Source organism: Heterodontus francisci, chromosome 35 (genome assembly GCF_036365525.1).
Source record: "Heterodontus francisci isolate sHetFra1 chromosome 35, sHetFra1.hap1, whole genome shotgun sequence".
NCBI lineage: Eukaryota > Metazoa > Chordata > Chondrichthyes > Heterodontiformes > Heterodontidae > Heterodontus > Heterodontus francisci.
Window position 1 is genome coordinate 52,209,626 of NC_090405.1, and position 21,253 is coordinate 52,230,878.

The window sequence follows — 21,253 nt, forward strand, 5'->3', positions numbered from 1 at the left end:
TTTACTATTGATTGGAACAGGACAGTAATTCTGATGAAAACTTAACGAGTGCAATGGACAGAAATCTGGTTGTTTATTTCGATGCAGCCTTTATTTCTGTGCTTCTGTTGAGGCTTTGACTTTTTCGTTCCACAGCTTTTATGGTTCTTGGTTAAGTGACCATCCTTCTTATGTGGTTGTCCAATATCTTCTACACCTTCAAATAAATCCTTTTTTCCACTACTTTTCTGTCGCTAGAATTGCTGGTGTTACAGTTTTGAATCTTAGACTCAGCGATTGGTGGAATGTTAGCCCTTCACATTACATGTCATTGTTTGGACACTGAACAGCAACAGATTGTAAACAAGTCAACATTCGGTGAATACCATCAACGTTGAACCTGTATATCTTAAATGACGCACAAGTAGGAATAGAATGGACATTGTCATTCTTTTTCTTGAGAGTAGTGAGCCTCTGGAACGTGTTAATGCCTGGTAAGTGGGTGCGGATTCACTACACGTCTTCAAGAAGGAGTTGCAATAGTTCCTGACTGGGTCAGAGATCATATCATATTGAAGTAAGTGTCTTCACAGACAAGACTTGGTCCGCGCAATCACCTGGACTGGTTTGGATCAGAGAGGATTTTCTTCCCTTATTGGCCCTGAGTCTCCTCTTTTTTTTCCCCCCTCTCAGGAGATTACATGGCTGCCGGGATTGGGGGGTGGGTGCAGAAGGTCAGGGAGGGAAGTATTCAGCCATGATGGTTCGTCCATTGTGCTGTGGGGCAGGCTTGATGGACCAGCTGCCTGTCTTTTCACCTGTATAAAAGGCACTAGCTGACAACAGCAAGATTAACAAACTTCACCTCGCAGGAAGGTCTGCATTTTGCACTTTGAATGGTTTCAGTTAATTAAACACAAGGCATCAATACTGATGATATTCAATCTTCATTCAACTTATGTGAAAAAAACTGCATAAGCTGCAGAGTGAAGAAACTCATTTTGGTAATTAAACAGATTTATCATCTTTCATCTCACACAGGCAGCTGGTTTATAGAGAGTCACTAATACTACTAAGTCTGCATTCACACTACAAGTTTAGTATTGATGTGGAGCAGTTTCTGTTGTGAAAGTCAGGTGGCAACTCCCAAACTGACTCCAAAGCTGAAGCAGAGCCCGGGCTGCTCCTTACAACAGGTCTTACTAAACCCCTACCCGACAGTGGCAGCATAGATTAGATATGGGGCTCAAACCCACAAATGAAAGTGCTACAAACTGAGCCAAACAGTATGTGTAAAATCTTATAGTGGATTCTGTAAGTGCTATGCACTACACCAGTAATCACTGAAATATCCCATTCAATTCAAAAATCACAACTTCCCCAGCCAGACCAGAAGCAGATCTACATCGCTGTTCCATCATTCCATCAAGTCTGAGTCTCCCTCTCAACTTTATATTTTTAAAAAAACTGTGACATCATCTTGGCTGCAGAAAGAGAAACTTACATTCCCCAACTGAGTTACAGATCTCAGTCAGGGAGGTGAAATTGTCCTCAGCATCCCCGAGTTGGGGGAAGAAATCAGCCAGAACCACCCCCAACCCCACTCGTGTCCAATGGCCTGTGGGCGAGGTCAAGATCACCCTTGCCTGCGACGGCCTCCATGGTCAATTAGCCTGTTAACTTTCACTGATCGATTCCACCAATATGGAGTGGTCATTTGAGCAAGGGATCAGAGGGTCTGGCTGGCCATGGGAACGAGCCAAAAGCTGGCATCTGGTGGAGAGCTGGAATGAGAAAGGTGAGCTATTCTGAACCCCACACAGCGAGAGCTCTTCTTCCCGAGCGATTTTCACATTGCAGGAAAGCCCTTCAATACCTAATTATGCATCCAATATTACATGAACAAAGTCCTTTGGTGGGGCTGGTGCCCCTCACAACAGAGGACTGTGATTGAAAGATGCAGCACTCTAGTGTAAATAAAGACATTGTGCAGGATGGTTTAGCATCCAAAGATTAGTTAGCAGTGTATCGCACAGTGGGAGTGTTTCTCGCCTGCAAGCTGGTTCACGTGTCTCTGGAATGTCTGTTTTTTTTTTTAAGGGCCGGTCCCCTCCACGTTGGATTTTATTAGTCCGTACTCCACTGCTCGGGCGAGACAATCCTTGGCAGCAGCCGACACTTTGCATTTCTTCTCATCTCTGTCCCCGCTCAAAGCAGACAGGATTTCCAACATTTCCGTCTCCATGAGCATGGCTGCAAGCTCCCGCTCCGCACTCATCAAGTTGAGTGTGATGACGAGCCCTCGGTGCTGCAGGTCGACATTCGAGCTCAGCACGAGTGCCTGCAGGATTTCCAACCAGTGGTCTGTCTGTTGAGGGGGCGAAAAGAGTAAAGCATAAACATGTAACTTTCAGTTTCAGTGCAAATTTGTTTCAAAAGAAGCAACTGGGACGAACAGAACTGTGCCAATTATCTCTCCTCTTCTGGTTTCTGCCAAGTTCCACATACACTGGCTGCTCTCCTAATGGCCGTTGTCAGTGAGTGTCTGCAAGCTATTTGACCACGAGAGGTATTGTAGTCTACCCAGCTGTGGGTAGCTCTCACCTCTGAGTCAGTAACTCATGAGTTCAAGCCCCACTCCAGGGACATGGGCACATAATTTAGGCTGACATTCCCACTACACAGTGTTGCACTGTCGGAGTGGCATTTTTCGGATGCGACATTAATCTGATATCCCATCTGTGTACAAGATCCCACTGCACTATTTCAACAAAGAACATGGGAGTAGCCCCTGGTGTCCCGGCCAATATTTACCCCTCAACCAACACCGCTAAAACAGATTATCCGGTCATTATCACATTGCTGTTTGTGGGAGCATGCTGTGTATAAATGCGAGTCTTTCTTCTATAGACCAATCCTATTCTTCACTTGGTATCTGTAGTCACGCAGTCTTTCAGCAGAGGTCACTTGGTAGTGACCAAGTGTCGGGATTCTGCCCCCTCCCCTGGCCCATTTAACCAAGGACTGTGAGGCCAATCAAAGCACCACAGTCAGTGCTCTGGCTGAGATCAGCCTACTTTCCACAGGCAGGGATCAAAGCTGGGACCTCCCTGCGCTGTAATACAAGGGGTTGTATACTTATCCACAGTATCAATGTGGACCATATATTTTATATAATATCTGAAGTTTCCCCACCCCACTTTTAATCCCATAAAGGCTGCCAACTCAACACTGCATTCTGCCTGGAGAGGCAGTGGTTTAGTGGCTGTGGATTTCCTTGGGAGTCAAACACTCTCATCACAGGGTGCTCTACCTAGTGGTGCATCCAGGAATTGAAATTTAACAACTATACCTAGTGACGAAAATCCACAATGTGTTGGATTCTTAATGCCTGAACACAAAGTACCAATTGCTGCTCAGCGTCAATTTGTTACAGTACAGGAAGAGCCTAGCTTTGATCACCAAGTTCTCTTGTGCTGCCATCTGACTTTGCTATTTTTCTCCTGAACATTTTTGCAATCAATACTCTACACCCCTTCCCAAAGGGAATCCTGCATTAATGAACGTCACAGGTCCAATGTCCAGACCAAGCTGTTCGAGGACTCTGGTGGCTGGGGGTGGTGGGGGGGTAGGGGATGGTTGGGGGGCATTAGTGGCAGTAGGAGCTACAATCAGTCTCAGTACTCCTGGATTGTGGAACTGAATAAATACCACCAGCTGAGGTTCCCACTCCTGACTGATATCCAGCACCCCTGCTGGAAAGTGTATTTGGATGTCAAGTGAAAATAAGTTCATGTTCTTTGCAGATACCCTCCTTGGTCAAATATCTTGCTGACAGACCCGGTCTAGGCTCACAGGTGGAGAATGCCATTTAGACAGGGTTTCGGGGGATAGAGGGGTGACAACAGACATTTGCATCCCGGCAGAAGTCAGTGCCCTCGGGAGAGGAGAGCAGCAGATTGCAAGCAGGAATGAAGATGAAGGGAGGTAAGGAATGAGTAAATAGGAGGCAGGTTGATGAGTCTGGAGTGCAGCACAGCGAGGATGCAGGGAGGAGCAGGATGTGTACAGTCACTCACCACCTGTGTCATTTTGATACAGAGTTTTGGCTGCAGTGATGTTAAGAAGGCTACAGCCCCCGCAGCCGCACACCTCAACTTTTCATCATCTTCACCACTGTACAACACCAGCAGTTTCAGACGATCTGTCCCCTCAGCCAGGAACAACTTCTGCACCTGAAACCAGATCCAAACGGAAAGGTTAAGGCTCCTGAAAACAAGTTTTCTTTCCCAACAAAACAATAATTCAAGGAACAATCTTTTTTGGCTATTTACTTTTTAAAGAAAATCTTTCAGTGTTTGCCTCTGCTATCCTTGCTGGAGGGATGGTTGTGTGTGTACCATTGGACCTTGTATCTCACTCACGTGACTATTCCAAGTATGAGACATTGAGTGTCAGCAGAAGATTTGACCCTCAGAGCCAATCTCACCTGATGTCTACACAACTATGTTATCCTGCAAGGATCACTGGACAATGTTGAGGATCAGGCATCCTGGTTGGCTTTTCTCCTACAGGATCACTGAAGCCAGGTGTACTTCTCCCAACTGCTGCCAACAGATAGAAACATAGAAAAACAGGAGCAGGAGTAGGCCATTCGGCCCACCGAGTCTGTGCCAACCATCAACCACCCATTTATACCAATCCTACATTAATCCCATATTCCCTACCACATCCCCACCATTCTCCTACCACCACTAGGGGCAATTTACAATGGCCAATTTATCTATCAACCTGCAAGTCTTTGGCTGTGGGAGGAAACCGGAGCACCCGGAGGAAACCCACACGGTCACAGGGAGAACTTGCAAACTCCGCACAGGCAGTACCAAGAACCGAACCCGGGTCACTGGAGCTATGAGGCTGCGGTGCTAACCGCTGCACCACTGTGCCACTATTACAATATGATCATGGCTGATCATCCAAACTCAGTAACCTGTTCCCGCTTTCTCCCCATATCCCTTGATCTCATTAGCCCTAAGAACTATATCGATAGAAACATAAATAGATGAGTCAACAGAGAGTGGGGATTGTATCGGGGGCCTTCCTGATTCAAACCACACCAGGTATTTACCACATACTACATTTACCCACGATAGGAACTCTAACACCACAGACCACACTGCTGTAAGGTGAAAAGAAAGCAACAACACTATTCAGTGATAACACACCTCTTCACTCAGGACCATGTTGCACATGCACTCAGTAGCTGCCAATCGGATCATCTCATGGTCTTCAAACATGTAGCTCTCAATCATTGGAATGGCTTTTTCCTTAATTATCTTCTGGCTAAAATAAGTCAAGAGAGTAATCAATAAATAAGTGCTAGCTTTGGTCCAGTGGTAGCACTCTCACTCGAGTCAGAAGGTTTTGGGTTCAAGGCCCGCTCCAGTAATCCAGTATTTACTCCAGCATGTTACTGAGGGGCTGGTACCTGTTTAGGCATGAGGGGAGCTCCCGTAATGTGGTGAAGTTCAATTTGTTTAATGTACTAAATTTATTCCATTTGCTTAGGGTCTGCACACGCTCGCCCATCTCAGGGTCCATGAACATCTGGCAGCTCTGCTCACTTAAGAAAGACTTATAATTATAGCATCTTTCATGACTTCAGGACATCCCAAAAGCTCCTTACAGCCAGTGAATTACTTCTGAAGTGCAGTCATTTTACCACAGGAATGATATTAATGCCCATAAGAGGATACAGAGGAAAGCAACAGAAATAACTCAAAACAAAGATTCAAAGGTACAAAAACATGAAGGAATTTGGGCTGTTTTTAAGAAAAGTAAAATTTGTAAGAGTTGACAAAGATGGTCCTGGGAAATTGCTTACTGTGGGAAAGGAACTTTTTTACCCAAAGGGTCAGAGTTATGCAAACAGTTACTGGGGAAGGAAGGTGGAGAGTCATCTATTTTAAAAATAAAAGGGAAATGCTTATCCACTGAACCATTGGAGTGGCCTCTCCCCACCACACTCACCCCTTCACCCAGTCACCTACCGCAGCCTCTCATTGATTCCAGCCAAATTGGTTAATGCCATCAGCGACTCAAAGTTCTGCAACCCCGTACGGTCAAGGTGCAAAAGGCTGACCAGGGGTCGGATCACCTCGTAAACCTGGGGCAGCGAAAGCAGAGTGTTTGATCAGTGATCATTTCCATAACGCATCAGTAATGTGCCACAGTCCCAACCTCAGCAGAGTGCCCCCTACTATACCACTGAGGCTTTTTTGACACCAACCATTCTTAGTCTTGTGTGAATGATGTGGCAAAAAAGAGGTATATGTGTGTTGTAGGCCCAATGTTCACTCGGAACTGGAATAAGACCATCCAAACCCATTTTACGTAAAATCTTTACAGCGAGCAGATAGAGGGGAGTCCATCCCTTTACTCAGGACTGAATTTGAACTTGGGAAAAGCCTGTATCTTGCCCATTATACCATCAATTTCTTTAAAATCCATGAATATTTTGAAATCGAAAATAAGACTGTCCCTTGAAAGCTGTAAAATTAATGCAGTACTAAAAAATAATCCTGGCAGTGGATATAAATCCTCAAGACTCACCCTCTCTCCAGGGAAAGCAATCTCAGGGTTAGAGGTGATTGCGATCTTCGCCAGTGCCTGGGCTGCCTTGGTCTTGCCAACCTCTGTGCCTTCTGATGCCATGGGGAGTAGAGCCTATGGGAATGTAGAAAGTAAAAGGCCGTGTTATTAAATGTGTTTACTAGAAGCACATTCACGTCAACCACATAATTCAAATCTGATCTCAGTCACGATGATGGCAGGGGTGCTAAAGACCAGTCACAGTTCCCTCACAAGGCGTTCTATTCCAGAAAGCCAGTTAGCAAAGGATAGAACTAGAGCCAATTCCTACATACCTTATGATCTATTTACAGAGTTACACATTACAAGCATACACCTCCTAACACAACAACCACAGTTTTAGTCAGTCTACTTAAAGAGACTGGAGTGAATCACCAGTTAATGCCCACTACCTGCATACAATTAAACACCAATATACAATTAACAATCGGGATCTGTAAGTGAGACACACTCATCCCCACATAGAGAAATTATTTCCACTTATGAGTGTTCAAAACTAGGGACCATGCATATGATAGTCACTAATAAATCCAATGGGGAATTCAGGTGTGGTTAGAAAAGGGAATTCACTACCACAAGGAGTAACTGAGGTGAATAACATAGATGTAATTATCGAGCTTCCTTTTAAACACGAGGGAGAATGGAGCAGAGGGAATATGTTGATGGGGTGCAATGAAGTAGGCTGGGAGGAGGTTCATGCAGAATATAAACACTAGCATAGACCAATTGGGCTGAATGGCTTGTTTCTGTGCTTTATATTCTACGTTATTTCCGATTATCCTTCCACCCCTACTGGAAGGAAGAGTGTGAGAGTGCTGTGGGTCAGTAGGATCAGATCTTCGGGTGATGGCCTTCACTTGGGGACACATTGTCAAAAAGAATGGGAACTTGAGTGACTGTTCTACCCATGGCATTGTATCCCAGCACCAGTCAGTACTTTCAGAAGGACAAACGAATAGCTCCAGATACTAACTGTTCTCAGATATCTGCACTGTCTTCTCACCACTGTCTCCAGTCCAGATCCCACAACAGCTATAATGCACTTTTATAATGAAACAAGAATCACATGGCCCACTGATGTGGAAAAATCATGAGGAGCTAACATGCTCACTGCCGCACTCACCTTCCCTCCACCCTGAGCTACCACGATTCCACGATCCTCTGGGGCCTCTACCAGAGCCAGGAACACTCTGAAATACAGAAAGGGTACAAAGCTCTCAGTTCAGTATTACCCTGCTTCCGCTCTCTGTTACAGGACTGCCAAGTAACGCAGTAGCAAGACTATGTTTAACTTGGTTGCAAGTGACTGAAAAGGACCAAAACTCTCCAGCGCTGGACACCAGCACACCATCCAAACGTTGCTTGGAGTTGGTAATGTTGAGATCGACTTGCAAGCACTAATAGCTGCTCCTACATTAGCACCCTTAGTGGCAGCATCACGAACCAAGAATTAAATGTGGGGCATCTTCTTCTGTACCATAAATGACTATCTGTTCAGTACCATACTGGTAGTACATTATAGACTGAGCCTTGGGAAGGGTAGGAGGCAAAAGAGTTAAATTCCTGTATAATTTTACAAAGTGATTCTTGACAATGCATTGGCCCACTGACGTCATCAGAGTGCGCCAAGATGCACACATGCGCAGCTACGCCTTGCCAAGACTAAGTGGCGTGTGCGCAGGATGATGTCATCGCGCAGCGCCAACGTCATCGCGTATCTGCACCTGGTCCATCTTTGCGCATGCGCGCTAAAGCATCATCGGGTATCCATCCCCCCACTCAGCTGGAGGAAGTGGCTGAATGCGAGACTTTGCGGCTGGAGCTCAATCCCCATCACTCACTCCCACCCCACTAGCAGCTCTCCCTCCGTGGCAACTCGCTCCAGGCCTCGGCACTTCCTCCCCTCAACCGCTCACTCCAGATCTCGCTGCTCCCCTCCCCACTCCCCTGGCCGATTGTTCCTCACTTCGTGCCACCCTGCTGTCCTGCCGCTTGCTCTCTGCTTCCCCGCGCCCCCTCCAGCCGCTAGCTCCAGGCCGAGCTGCTTCCTTCCTCTCGGCCACTCGCTTCTACGTCAGTCCTTGCGGCCCGCCTTGCTTCTTCAGGCGGTGCGTGGAGACTGATCAAACGTGGCAGCAAGTGGCTGAGAGGAGGGAAGTGGCACAGCCTATAACTAGTGGCTGCAGCGGGGGGGGGGGGGGGGGGTGCGGGGAGCAACCAACCGACCGACTGGAGAAAGGGGTGGCGCGAGCGGGGAATAATCGGCCAGGGAAGTGGGGGGGAGCAGCGAGGTCTGGAGTGAGCGGCTGACGGGGGTGGGGGAGAAAGCGGCTAGTGAGGAAGAGAAGGGGGAGAAAACGAGTTGCTGAGGGGGTGAAGTGGCCAGTGGGGGGGGGGGGGGGGCAGAGCTAGTAGCTGCGTTCGGGTGAAATCAGTCCTGCTCAATCATATAAACAAATCACAACGAACTGGCAGCATATTTTATACTCTGCCCGATTTTCAATCGGGGTGACAATTCACTATTTTCCAATGGAAATTCAAGCATAAAATTCCTTTTGTATATAATAGGATTACTGAAATATTAAATGGATCTGAGGATTACATAGCATATTACTGGGCTTCCATCCAGCTTGATGTATGGTTAGTTTGCTCCAACAATCTAGCCATAAGCATTTCCTGTGATAAATTGAGCAGCGCCATCTTTAATCCTGGCAGCTGCCTGAACGTCACAGACACTGATGTTCCAGCTGAAGAGCCTGTATTTGCGCATGTGCAAACGCGGCCATAATTTTAACAAACAGCTTGAGTTAATCCTTTAACCAAGTCTATGAGTTCTCAAATCAATCTACTGAGAAATCTTGATAATTAGTGTCTGCTTGCTGCTTTCGGAATGCACAGTCTGCCCCCAGCCTAAACATCTTGGCCGTGTATTGGCAAAGGTAATGCTTAGGGACCAGGTGTTTGGTTAACACAAGACTACAGTTGGCTGCTTGTTCAGCCAAGATCATCCTACCCACAGGACCACCAGCTTGATCAGTTATTTGTTGCTGAGTGAGAGCAATCTCAACTCCTAGCAATAAACCAGGTTGGTAGGTAAAGCCAGTAAACAATGGCTCCAGTTTGGTTGTGTTGCACATGAGTTTGGTAGCACTTTCACCTTTCAGCCATAAGGTTGTAAGGTCAGGCCCCACTCCAGAGACTGGTGTAATTCAGCGCATTACTAAGGGAGCTCTGCACTGTCGGAAGTATCGTCTTTCTTTCTTTGTGGGTTCAAGCCCCACTCCAGGACTTGAGTGAGCCTCCTATGCAGTGCTGAGGGAGTTAAAGGTGCCATCCTTTGAATGAAACGTTAGACTGAGGCCCTGGCTGTCTATTGCAGTGGTTCAGGTAGACGCAAGATTCCATGGCACTATTTGAAGAGCAGGAAGTCCTTCTGGTATCCTCCCTCAAACTTGTAGTTGTTTGTGGCATCCTGCTGTGCACAATACAGCTGCTATGTTGGCCCACAAAGTAACAGGTCATGGCACTGGGGAAGTCACTATATGTGAAACACTTCCTATGCAACAATTGTTTGATTAATGCCATTGTAGCAACCACACACATACCGAGCAATCATCTCCTTGCACGAATCTGTCAGGGCCGGACTCTCCTTCTTTGTCATACACACCAGTGCTGACACCACCCCTGCCTTTAGCAGTTTCCCGATCCGTTTTCCTACATACTTGGGTTTATCCTGCAATTCAGAAAATGTCACCTTAGCACCAAATCATTTTTCCGTTCTCTTAGCAACCTGGATTTTTAAAAAAAAAACACATAACATTGAAACTGTTTCACTGGGACGGTAACTACAGGGCACAAAGCTATGGTCTTAACAAAAAGAACTGAGGATCACATTGAAAAATAATGTCTTTTAGCTTGTGGGGTGGTTAGAATGAGAAAGTCTGCCAGAAACCACTGACAATGACCTGAAATCAGAAAGTACTTCTTCACACAGAGGCTGACATCTGGAATTTTCTCCCCCGTAGGCTGTGGATGCTGGAAGTCAACTGAAATTTTCAAGACTGAGATTGAGAGATTTTTGTTCGGTACAGATATTAAAGGATATGGAATAAAGTCAGGTAAATGGAGTTGAGGAGATCAGCCATGATCTAATTGAATTGTGGAACAAGCCCGAGGACTGAAATGCCCCCTCCATTTCTATAATTTTACTTTTATAAAAGGAGTTATTTAGTTTGAAAAAATAAAGAATACTGAAAAGGTACAGCAAGTGAGCAGGATAGTGCATTTTTTTCATTCTTTCATGGGATGTGAGCGTCACTGGCAAGGCCAGCATTTGTTGCCCATCCCCAATTGCCCTAGATTACACTAGAGGGGATTTTAAAGGGTGTAGGGAGTGGGATTAATCTGGGTAAGCCACAGAGAAAATCAGCTGCCCAGATCTGATGGACAAAAAGGGCCCGTGTTCTGTGCTGTGGGATGGGTTTACAACCCCAGCTGCTCTCTACATGGGTAAACCTGAGACAGTGAGTCAACAGGCTACCTGATGACAGCGGAGGAAAGTCACAACTGAGTGCAATCAGATTTATGCCTACCTCCTCACAAATTAACTTCTCACAGGAGTCAGCAAATCAGGAACAGGAAGCGTGGATGATTATTTCTTCGCCCCATCCCGACCAGCACTGAGGCCCAATAATAGTGTCCCAGCTAACTCAACATAGACTGGTGGACCAAATCTGGAACTTTGCAGGTCTGTAAGGCTCATGGGCACAACAAGATGTCCTTCCTTCTAAACATGGGGAGAAACTGTATTGTACCTTGGGGTGCTCCTCTGGAACATGCTGCTTAGCGTACTTGGCCAGTTCCAGAAGCTGTGGATCGGGCGTCTCCTTATCGTAGCTGTTCGTGCAGTTTACGAGGGTCGAGGCAACTGCAAAGAGAGCGGTTTTATCTTCCAACTGGCGGGGGACAAAAGGAAGAGATCATTGTACACAAAACGGGAAGGAAGGAAGATCAGTAAACACTGATCAGTCATCTCATTACAAATCAGAAGATAAAAATATTAGCTTTTCAATCTCAAACAACCCAGGTAGGTAATTAGTACAGCTTGTGCTTCAACCACATCCTCTCCTAAGAGGATTCCTCCTGCTAGGATTCAGTTCCACAGCAGGCACCAGCAGCTTCCACCGTTTCACCCAGTTGGTCCCTTTCAGCCAAAGCAGTGAGCATCTACAGTCTGTTTGATTGTGCAGTGTATCACAGCTATGCCCAATCCTGTCCTCACTTCATACACGCACATGCGCACACACCCATCCATCTGCTTTTCAGAAAACAATCAGGAGTGGGAATGCTGGCCGGTTTTTCTCTTCCCAATCACAAGGACTAACAGACTAATAACAGTCCGTACTACTGCCCTAGCTGATTAACTTGGCACAGACTAGGGATCAAACCTGGGAACTTTTGGGCAGTGCAGCGTTTTTACCCACAAAGGTCAGTGGCGGACTTGAACACTATCTCTGTAAACTACACGGAAAGCCAAACATGTAAAGCACCTCAAAAGGGTGGAAGCGTCACAGTTGCTGCAACAATTCAAATGGTGCGGCTGCAGGCTGGAATACGGACCATCAACCACGCATGGCTTCTGCTTTTCACTTTATCGCTCATTTAGTTGGCTGTTTACCTTTGCCAGCTCAAACATAGCCTGCACTGCAGGTTGGTCGTCCACAAACTCCTCCTTCACATCAGCATCGAAGGTCAGATAAGCCAGTCCCTCCATCGCCCAGCGTCGTGTGCTGGCCTGAATCGAGTCATTGCATAGCCACCTGGCGAGAGTAGAACAGCAGTGTGATCAAAATGAGCCCCGGTGCATCTTCATTTATACCCAGAGAATGGTGAGAATGTGGAACTCACTACCATAGGGAGTGGATGAGGTGAATAGTATAAACATATTGAAGGGGAAGCTAGATAAACACAAAAGGGAAAGGAATGGAAGGATATGCTGATAGGGTGAGATGAATAGGGGTGGGAGGAAGCTCATGTGGAGCATAAACACCAGCATGGACCAGCTGTTTGTGTTGTAGACTGCATGCAACACTATGTAATCTTTTAAGACCAAACTGCTGTCCATCTTTCTACGGCCAGTAAAAATGCTGCTCGGAGTTGGGGGCAGTGTGATTTGGTGAGGACACAACCTCATGAATACGAACACACACTTGAATGCACCAAAAGGCCATGGGGGTTTTCACATGCACAGACTGGTGGGTCCACAAAATCCAATTCCCAGTAGTTATGCAAGTACAACACAAAACTGTCCATAATTCGCAATCTCACTGAGAGGTTCCATAGCATAGGTGGTATAGGAAATGCAGAAATGCTGCACTGATGCAGGAGATGATGCTCCTCTGAGGTTGGAACTCAGGCACACTGTTAGGGCAGTCAGAGAGAGCTTTAATCTGTACCTAATATGTGCCTAAAATATGAAGTTCTATTCCCCAGTGTCCCACAGCTCAACCAGCATGAATAATATATCATTCAAATTAGAACTACTGAATAATTATTATTCTTTCTCCAAGCAATTCTTCTTTCTCCACCTCCAATTAAAAAGGTACAGGACCCATGCTCTGTTGATCTAGGAACATAGGAGCAGGAGTAGGCCATTCAGCCCATCGAGCCTGCTCCGCCATTCAATACGATCATGGCTGATCATCCACTTCAATGTCTTTTTCCCACACTATCCTCATATCCGCTTATGTCATTTGTATTTAGAAATCTGTCAATCTCTGCTTTAAACATACTCAATGACTGAGCTTCCACAGCCCTCTGGGATAGAGAATTCCAAAGATTCACAATCCTCTGAGTAAAGACATTTTTCCTCATCTCTGTCCTCAACGGCTTTCCCCTTATTTTGAAATTGTGTCCCCGAAACATCTTACCTGCATCTACCCTGTCTCTCCCTTTAAGTATTTTGTAGGTTTCAATGAGATCACCTCTCATTCTTCAAAACTCTAGAGAATACAGGCCCAGTTTCCCCAATCTCTCTTCAAAGAACAGTCCCACCATCCCAGGAACAAGTCTGGTGAACCTTCGTTGCACTCCCTCTATGGCAATAATATGCTTCCTCAGGTAAGGGGACCAAAACTACACACTACTCCAAGTGAGGTCAAACCAAGGTTCTATACAATTGAAGCAAGACTTCACTACTCCTGTATTCAAATCCACTTGTGATAAAAGATAACGTACCATTAGCCTTCTTAATCGCTTGCTGAACCTGCATGTTAGCTTTCAGTGACTTATTGACAAGGAAACCCAGGTCCCTTTGTACATCTACACTTTCTAATCTCTTACCATTTAAGAAATACTCTGCACATCTATTCCTCCTACCAAAGTGGATAACCTCACATTTTTCCATATTATATTCCATCTGCCACATTCTTGGTCATCCACCAAGTCTTTTCAAATCACCTTGAAGCTGCTTTGCACCTTCCTCACAACACACATTCCCACCAAGTTTTGTGTCATCCACGAACCTGGAAATGCTATATTTGGTCCCCACATCCGAATCATTGATATATTGTGAACAGCTGGAGTCCAAACACTGATCCCTGCGGTACCCCATTAGTCACAGCCTGCCAACGCAAGAATGACCCGTTTATTCCTACTCTCTGCTTTCTGCCTCTTGAGTAATCCTTAATCCATGCCAGTAAATTCCCTCCTATCCCATGTGCTTTAATTTTGCTAACCAACCTCCTGTGGGAGACTTTATCAAAGGCCTTTTGAAAATCCAAGTATACCACATCCACCAACTCCCCTTTATCAATTCTGTTCGTAATATCCTCAAAAAACTCCAACAGGTTCATCAAACATGATTTCCCATTCAGAAATCCATGCTGACTATGCCCAATCAGATTATTATCCAAGTGACCATTTATCACATCCTTTAGAATAGATTCTAGCATTTTCCCAATGACTGATGTAAGGCTAACAGGTCTCTAATTCCCTGTTTTCTCTCTTGCTCCCTTCTTAAATAGTGGGGTGACATTTCTAACCTTCCAATCTGCAGGAACCACTCCAGAATCTATAGAATTTTGGAAGATGATCATCAATGCATTCACTATCTCCATAGCTATCTCTTTCAACACTCTGGGATGTAGAATATCAGGTCCTGGGGACTTAACAACCTTCAGCCCCATTAATTTCTCCAATACAACCTTCTTACTAATACTAATTTCCTTCAATTCCTCATTCCCCTTAATCCCTTGGATCTCTAATTCTGGGAGATTTCTTGTATCTTCCTCAGTGAAGACAGACACAAAGTAATCATTTAGTTTATCTGCCATTTCTCTATTCCCCATTATAAATTCTCTTGACTATGCCTGTAATTGACCCACATTTGTCTTAGCCAAACGTTTCCTTTTTGCGTACCTATACAAGCTTTTACAGTCCACTTTTATGTTTTTTGCTTGCTTACATTCATATTCTCTTCTCCCTTTATCAGTTTCTTCGTTCTCCTTTGCTGTATTCTAAAATCCTCCAATCCTCAGGTTTACTACTTTTTTGGCAACTTTCTAGGCCTTTTCTTTTAATCTTATACAATCCTTAACTTCCTTTGTTATCCACAGTTGACTGCCATTACTTTTGGGGTTTTTGTGCCTTGAAGGAATGTATCGTCACTGTAAACTATATAATATTTCTTTAAAGACTATCCATTGCCTATGTACTGTCATACTTTTTAATGTATTTTCCCAATCCATCTCAGCCAATTTGCCCATTATACCTTCATAATTTCCTTTGTTCAAATTTAATACTCTGGCTTCAGATTGAAATACCTCACTTTCAAACATAATGTAAAATTCTACATATTATGGTCACTCATCCCTAAAAGTTCTTTTACAACAAGATTAATTAGCCCTTTCTCATTACATAATATTAGATCTAAAATAGCCTGTTCTCTGGTCGGTTCCTCAACATACTGCTCTAGAAAACCATCCCTAACACACTCCAGAAACTCGTCCTCCACAGCATTAGTGCTCATTAGGTTTACCCAGTTTATATGTAGATTTCACTCACCTATGATTACTGTATTACCCATGCCACATGGTTCTCTAATCTCCTGATTAATGCCTTGCCCCACACTACCACTGCTGTTTGGTGGCCTACAAACAACTCCTACCAATGTTTGCTGCCCCTTGCTGTTTCTTCGCTCTACCAAAACAGATTCCACATTTTGTTCTTCCGATCTGAGATCTCCCCCTTACTAATGTACTGATCCCATCCCTGATTATTAGCGCCACACCACCTCCTTTTCCTTTTTGCCTGTCCTTCCGAAATGTCAAATATCCTTGAATATTCAGTTCCCGGTCTTGGTCACCCTGCAGCCACTTTTCTGTTATGGCAATTAGATCATACCCATTTACCTCTATTTGGGCCTTGAAATCATCTACCTTGTTGCAAATGCTGTGTGCATTCAGGTAGAGTGCCCTTAACCTTGTCTTCTTGACATTCTGCATTTTAAGTCTAGTTGATGTTCGCCTTTGTTTCACCTGCCACTTTTCTACCTTCTGTTACCAGCTTTAGTTCCTTCCAATTTGAGCTACCCCTCAGGTTCCCATCCCCCTGCCAAGCTAGTTTAAACCCTCCCCAACAGCACTAGTAAATCTCCCTACGAGGATGTTAGTTCTGGTCTTGTTAAGGTGTGGCCTGTTCATCTTGTATAGGACCCACCTGCCCCAGAAAAGGTCCCAATGCCTCAGAAATCTGATGTCCTCCCTCTTAAACCAATTCTCCAGCCACATGTTCAATCGATCAATCCTCCTATTCCTATGCTCACTAGCACCTGCAATCGGCACACAGCATCACAACTGCAGTCACAGCATCACAAATATCAGAACCCAACTCACCTGCGGCATTGCTTCGCTAGTTTACAAGTCGAACCTTCAGCAAACTGCTTCATGCTGTAGTCCGTTCCACCTGCAGACCCCACCTTGCACAGTCCCTGAAAGAGAGATGCAGATCAAGGGAAGGAGTCACATTACACAGGCTCAACCTCCACAACAGAAAGCAGGATAGTAAATGTTTGTACAGTACCTATGAGATGGTGGGGCTGGAATCAAAGTGTCCTTTATGTAGAAAAGCTCAGTAAAGTTTATTACGGTCCCTTTAACAATCAGATAGGTCAAAGGAGAAGAGAGGTTTTGAGATGGGGGCAGTACTTTAAGTTCGAAGTATTTCCTCGACATTTTTAACAAATATTATTTCCTACCAAGTCGGTCCCTTACACTCTCCTGATGGTATTGGATCATTAGAGTAAAGCATTTAGAGCAAGCAGCCTTTGCTCAAGAATGAACCCAGACATTGAGTCTTGGCAGTTATTCAACTACAAGGGGCATCATAATCAAATCTGACACCCAGACATGCAAAATTTCAGCAGTGGGTGCTGTAACTTGAACCGGAATAACAATCCTGGACAGAGCTCCCCTCCCTAATCCAGGGGCACTGAGGCACCTATCCTTTCAACCTGGAAGAGATTAGCTAACTCATCAGACTCAATGGATCTCAAAACCGTAAGCTGCTTGGAGGAAGCTGGAGTGGGGAGGCAACAAAATCACATTTTTTAACCTCACCGCCTCCAGGCCACTTTGGGAATTGGAAATGAAACGAGATGGGCTGCTTGGCTGTCTATAAAACTTTTGCAAAGTTTGCTGACCACTTCCCTCAGCTTTCACCCAATGAAGTAGTCAAAACCTACCACCAGAGCCCGAATCTTGATTTGATCACTTTCATTCCTTTTGTAGATGTCCTTCAGCAGGGTCACCCCATTCGCAGTGATGAACGAGGCCCGCTTCGACTTGCCTGCAGCGTGGATTAGCGCTTCCACAGCAACCATCTGGTCGATTTCCCGCTCTGAGCTGCATAACGCTATCATACACTCCAAGATCCCGCTCATCTCCAGCACCCGGTTTCCAACCTCCGAGGGTCCCTGCAGCAGAGTGGACACAGTCTGGATGGCCTGCAGCTTTCCGTCCATTCCTGAAGACTCAAAGCGGTCCCTGCACAGAAAGAAATTCCAGCTGCAGTTTTTTTTTAAAATTGCATTATTCTGCAATTTCTGCTTTGTTCCATGTCAGAATCTCCTGTTACCAAAACTGAGGAGATATTAGAACAGGTGACCAATTAGCTTGTTCAGAAAGGTAGGTTTTAAGGGGAGTCTTAAAGGAGATAGAAATTTGGAGAGGTTTAGGGAGGGAATTCCAGAACCTAGAGCCTCAACAGCTAAAAGCACAGCCTCCAATGGTGGTGCGATTAAAATCAAGGATGTGCAAGAGGCCTGAATTGGAGAAGCGTAGAGATCTCGGAGGGTTGTTGGCCGGGGGGAGGTTACAGAAATAGGGAACATAGGAACAAGAGTAGGCCATTCAGCCTGCCGAGTCTGCCCCACCATTCAATTAGATCATGGCTGATCATCTACCACTTTCTCATGCTATCCCCATATCCCCTGATGTCATTAATATCCAGATATCTATCGATTTCTGTCTTGAACATGCTCAATGATTGAGCTTCCACAGCCTTCTGGGGTACAGAATTCCAAAGATTCACTACCCTCTGAGTGAAGAAATTCTTCCTCATCTCAGTTTTAAATGGCCTACCCCTTATTCTGAGACTATGTCCCCTGGCTCTAGACTCACCAGCCAGGAAAAACATCCTATCCATATCCACCCTGTCATACCCTGTAAGAATTTTGTAAGTTTCAATAAGATCTCCTCATTTTCTGAAACTCTAGAGAATACAGACCCAGTTTCCTCAATCTCTCCTCATAAAACAATCCCGTCATCCCAGGGATTAAGTCTGGTGAACCTCCGTTGCACACCCTCTATGGCAAGCATATCTTTCCCTAGATGAGGAGGCCAAAACTGTACACAATACTCAAGGTGCGGTCTCACCAACGCTCTGTAGAATTGCAGCAAGACTTCTTTACTCCTGTATTCAAATCCCCTAGCGATGAAGGCCAACATAGCATTTGTCTTCTTAATTGCTTGCTGAATCTGCATTCTAGCTTTTAGTGACTCATGAACAAGGACACCCAGATCCCTTTGTGCAAGGGAAAGGTCACAGAGGTATTTGAATACGAGTGTTCAACTGTGAAGGCTGAATGAATAATTAGACATATTTCTCTTCCAGCAAGAGCTACTGGATAGATTGGAAGTGGGAACCATGGCTGATTATTCTCCATGATGGGCTGGCTCACAGAATTAGACAAAGAAAATGTGTTTCTAAGTGCGATTATTGTGTACACATTGCAGTTCCAGCTAAGGTCAGCTAACTCAGCACAGTCCAGGATTTGCAAACTGGACCTTCATATTCCAGCTCCCTACCTGACATAATCCTCACAGAGTGTGTGAAAGGCTTCTCGCTCTGCATCACATTTGAGATCGTCGTAGAGTTTGTTCAGCAGCACTGACATGCTCATCCGACCACTGTCCGTTACTGAAAGGCTGTTGGGAATTTCCGAAACTGTGCCAGCCACTTCTAGTATCTTCTTCATTCCTGATAGGCACAGACAGACGATGATTAGATATGTTGATAGGGTGAGATAAAGCAGCGGAGGAGGAGCATCATGTGGAGCATAAACACTAACATAAGACTTGTTACACTGAATGACTGGTTTCTGTGCTGTAAATTCTATATGACTGAATTTACAGCACTCACAATGAATCCAAACCATGGTGAATTCTCCACCTCCCAGAAAGCCTCTCCTATTCCTTGGCACTCCATCTAGGAGTGATTTCGGGACACAGTAATTATGCCCACATTGCATCAATGTGAAAGTGGCTGAATAACCACACTAAGAGTTTGTGTCTCGGAAAGAGGCACACGGAGAGATAGGCAGACCCTGATCTTGTAGGTAGTAGAGAATTTCTCAAAGCACTCACACCTCTACTGGATTGAATGGGTATTAGAAATGGGTCATCAGACTAGGCCAGCTCCTCTATGAAGACTAGATGATGCTCTCTACCAACTCAGTAAATTCAAAGAACAAAGAACAGTACAGCACAGGAACAGGCCATTCGGCCCTCCAAGCCTGCGCCGATCTTGATGCCTGCCGAAACTAACACCTTCTGCACTTCCGGGGCCCATATCCCTCTATTCCCTTCCTATTCATATATTTGTCAAGATGTCTCTTAAACGTCGCTATCGTATCTGCTTCCACCACCTCCCCTGGCAGCAAGTTCCAGGCACTCACCACCCTCTGTGTAAAAAAACTTGCCTCGCACATCCCCTCTAAACTTTGCCCCTCACACCTTAAACCTATGTCCCCTAGTAACTGACTCTTCCACCCTGGGAAAAAGCTTCTGACTATCCACTCTGTCCATGCCGCTCATAACTTTGTAAACCTCTATCATGTTGCCCCTCCACCTCCGTCGTTCCAGTGAAAACAATCAGAGTTTTTCCAACCTCTCCTCATAGCTAATGCCCTCCAGACCAGGCAACATCCTGGTAAACCTCTTCTGTACCCTCTCCAAAGCCTCCACGTCCTGCTGGTAGCGTGGCGACCAGAATTGCACGCAATATTCTAAGAGTGGCCTAACTAAGGTTCTGTACAGCTGCAGCATGACTTGCCAATTTTTATACTCTATGCCCCGACCGATGAAAGCAAGCATGCCGTATACCTTCTTGACTACCTTATCCACCTGCATTGCCACTTTCAGTGACCTGTAGACCTGTACGCCCAAATCTCTCTGCCTGTCAATACTCCTAAGGGTTCTGCCATTTACTGTATACTTCCCACCTGCATTAGACCTTCCAAAATGCATTACCTCACACTTGTCCGGATTAAACTCTATCTGCCATTTCTCCGCCCAAGTCTCCAACTGATCTATATCCTGCTGCATCCTCTGACAATCCTCATCATTATCCGCAACTCCACCAACCTTTGTGTCGTCCGCAAACTTACTAATCAGACCAGCTACATTTTCCTCCAAATCATTTATACATACTACAAACAGCAAAGGTCCCAGCACTGATCCCTGCGGAACACCACTAGTCACATCCCTCCATTCAGAAAAACACCCATCCACTGTTACCCTCTGTCTTCTGTGACTGAGCCAGTTCTGTATCCATCTTGCCAGCTCACCTCTGATCCTGTGTGACTTCACCTTTTGCACCAGTCTGCCATGCGGGACCTTGTCAAAGGCTTTACTAAAGTCCATATAGACAACATCCACTGCCCTTCCCTCATCAATCATCTTCGTCACTTCCTCAAAAAACTCAATCAAATCAGTAAGACATGACCTCCCCTTCACAAAACCATGCTGTCTCTCACTAATAAGTTTGTTTGTTTCCAAATGGGAGTAAACCCTGTCCCGAAGAATCCTCTCTAATAATTTCCCTACCACTGACGTAAGGCTCACCGGCCTATAATTTCCTGGATTATCCTTGCCACTCTTCTTAAACAAAGGAACAACATTGGCTATTCTCCAGTCCTCTGGGACCTCACCTGTAGCCAATGAGGATGCAAAGATTTCTGTCAAGGCCCCAGCAATTTCTTCCCTTGCCTCCCTCAGTATTCTAGGGTAGATCCCATCAGGCCCTGGGGACGTAGCTACCTTAATGCTTTGCAAGACACCCAACA

The 21,253-nt window shown here is 45.3% G+C and overlaps 1 protein-coding gene across 1 annotated transcript in view; it reads right to left on the minus strand.

Annotated features, from left to right (window-relative positions):
* Nucleotides 1–978: 978 nt before the first annotated feature.
* Nucleotides 979–21,253, minus strand: part of LOC137350701 (protein unc-45 homolog A-like) — a 28,696-nt gene continuing 8,421 nt past the window's right edge. The window contains exons 9-20 of the mRNA XM_068015593.1: nt 18,996–19,167; nt 17,372–17,672; nt 16,524–16,618; nt 12,308–12,449; nt 11,445–11,585; nt 10,236–10,363; nt 7,754–7,820; nt 6,592–6,705; nt 6,030–6,145; nt 5,205–5,322; nt 4,059–4,214; nt 979–2,347 (exon numbers count right to left, since the gene is read on the minus strand). Of these exons, the coding sequence (XP_067871694.1) occupies nt 2,075–2,347; nt 4,059–4,214; nt 5,205–5,322; nt 6,030–6,145; nt 6,592–6,705; nt 7,754–7,820; nt 10,236–10,363; nt 11,445–11,585; nt 12,308–12,449; nt 16,524–16,618; nt 17,372–17,672; nt 18,996–19,167 (1,823 nt within the window). The 3' untranslated portion in view covers nt 979–2,074. The remainder of the gene's footprint in view (nt 2,348–4,058; nt 4,215–5,204; nt 5,323–6,029; nt 6,146–6,591; nt 6,706–7,753; nt 7,821–10,235; nt 10,364–11,444; nt 11,586–12,307; nt 12,450–16,523; nt 16,619–17,371; nt 17,673–18,995; nt 19,168–21,253) is intronic.